Source organism: Plasmodium reichenowi, assembly GCF_001601855.1.
Source record: "Plasmodium reichenowi strain SY57 chromosome Unknown, whole genome shotgun sequence".
In the NCBI taxonomy this organism is placed as follows: domain Eukaryota; phylum Apicomplexa; class Aconoidasida; order Haemosporida; family Plasmodiidae; genus Plasmodium; species Plasmodium reichenowi.
Genome location: NW_017962387.1, coordinates 1 through 727, shown reverse-complemented (window position 1 = coordinate 727; position 727 = coordinate 1). Strand labels below are relative to the sequence as shown.

The window sequence follows — 727 nt, the reverse complement described above, 5'->3', positions numbered from 1 at the left end:
AAAAAATTGTATAGAAGATGTATTTCTTTTTTCTTTTTTTATTTTACATATATATTGGTTACATAACATTTCTCTAGATAACTTATAAAACAATAATACATTTATATCTTCATAATATGTTATAAAATAATTTATTTCTTTGAACTTATTTATTAAATATAATAAATCTTTTAATGTGATATTTATATTTAAATTTTTTATTTTTATATTTATAAAAAGTGGATTCGAACAATCTTTATTTCTTTTTAATGTATCCAATTTATTATATTCTTTAGGTACATTATTTAATAAGGCATATTCATTTTTATTACATGTTTTTATATCGGACGTGGGGTATAATAATTTGATATCATATATAACATTTTTAAATGGATTATTTTTACATACATTTGTATATATATTTGTATTTATTTTTTCATTTGTATATATATTTGTATTTATTTTTTCATTTGTATATATATTTGTATTTATTTTTTCATTTGTATATATTTTTTCATTTGCATATATTTTTTCATTTGTATATATTTTTTCATTTGTATTTTTTTTTTCACTTGTATATATTCTTTCATTTGTGTTTATATTTATATCTTCATATTCATCGTTAGGGTCATTATTTTTATGGGAAGGGGATATACCACTATAACCCCCATGGTCTGTATATATATCGTTAAAAGTAAAATAATTGAATTTTATTTTTTTTATATTATCCACAAAATATATGTCCTTA

General features: G+C 17.2%; 1 protein-coding gene across 1 annotated transcript; it reads right to left on the bottom strand.

Moving 5' to 3' along the window:
- Positions 1-727, bottom strand: PRSY57_0019300B (putative membrane protein; the record flags this gene model as incomplete). The annotated part of the gene is made up of 1 exon (XM_020114259.1): positions 1-727. A coding segment is annotated over one exon (727 nt), but the record flags the coding sequence as incomplete, so codon positions are not given.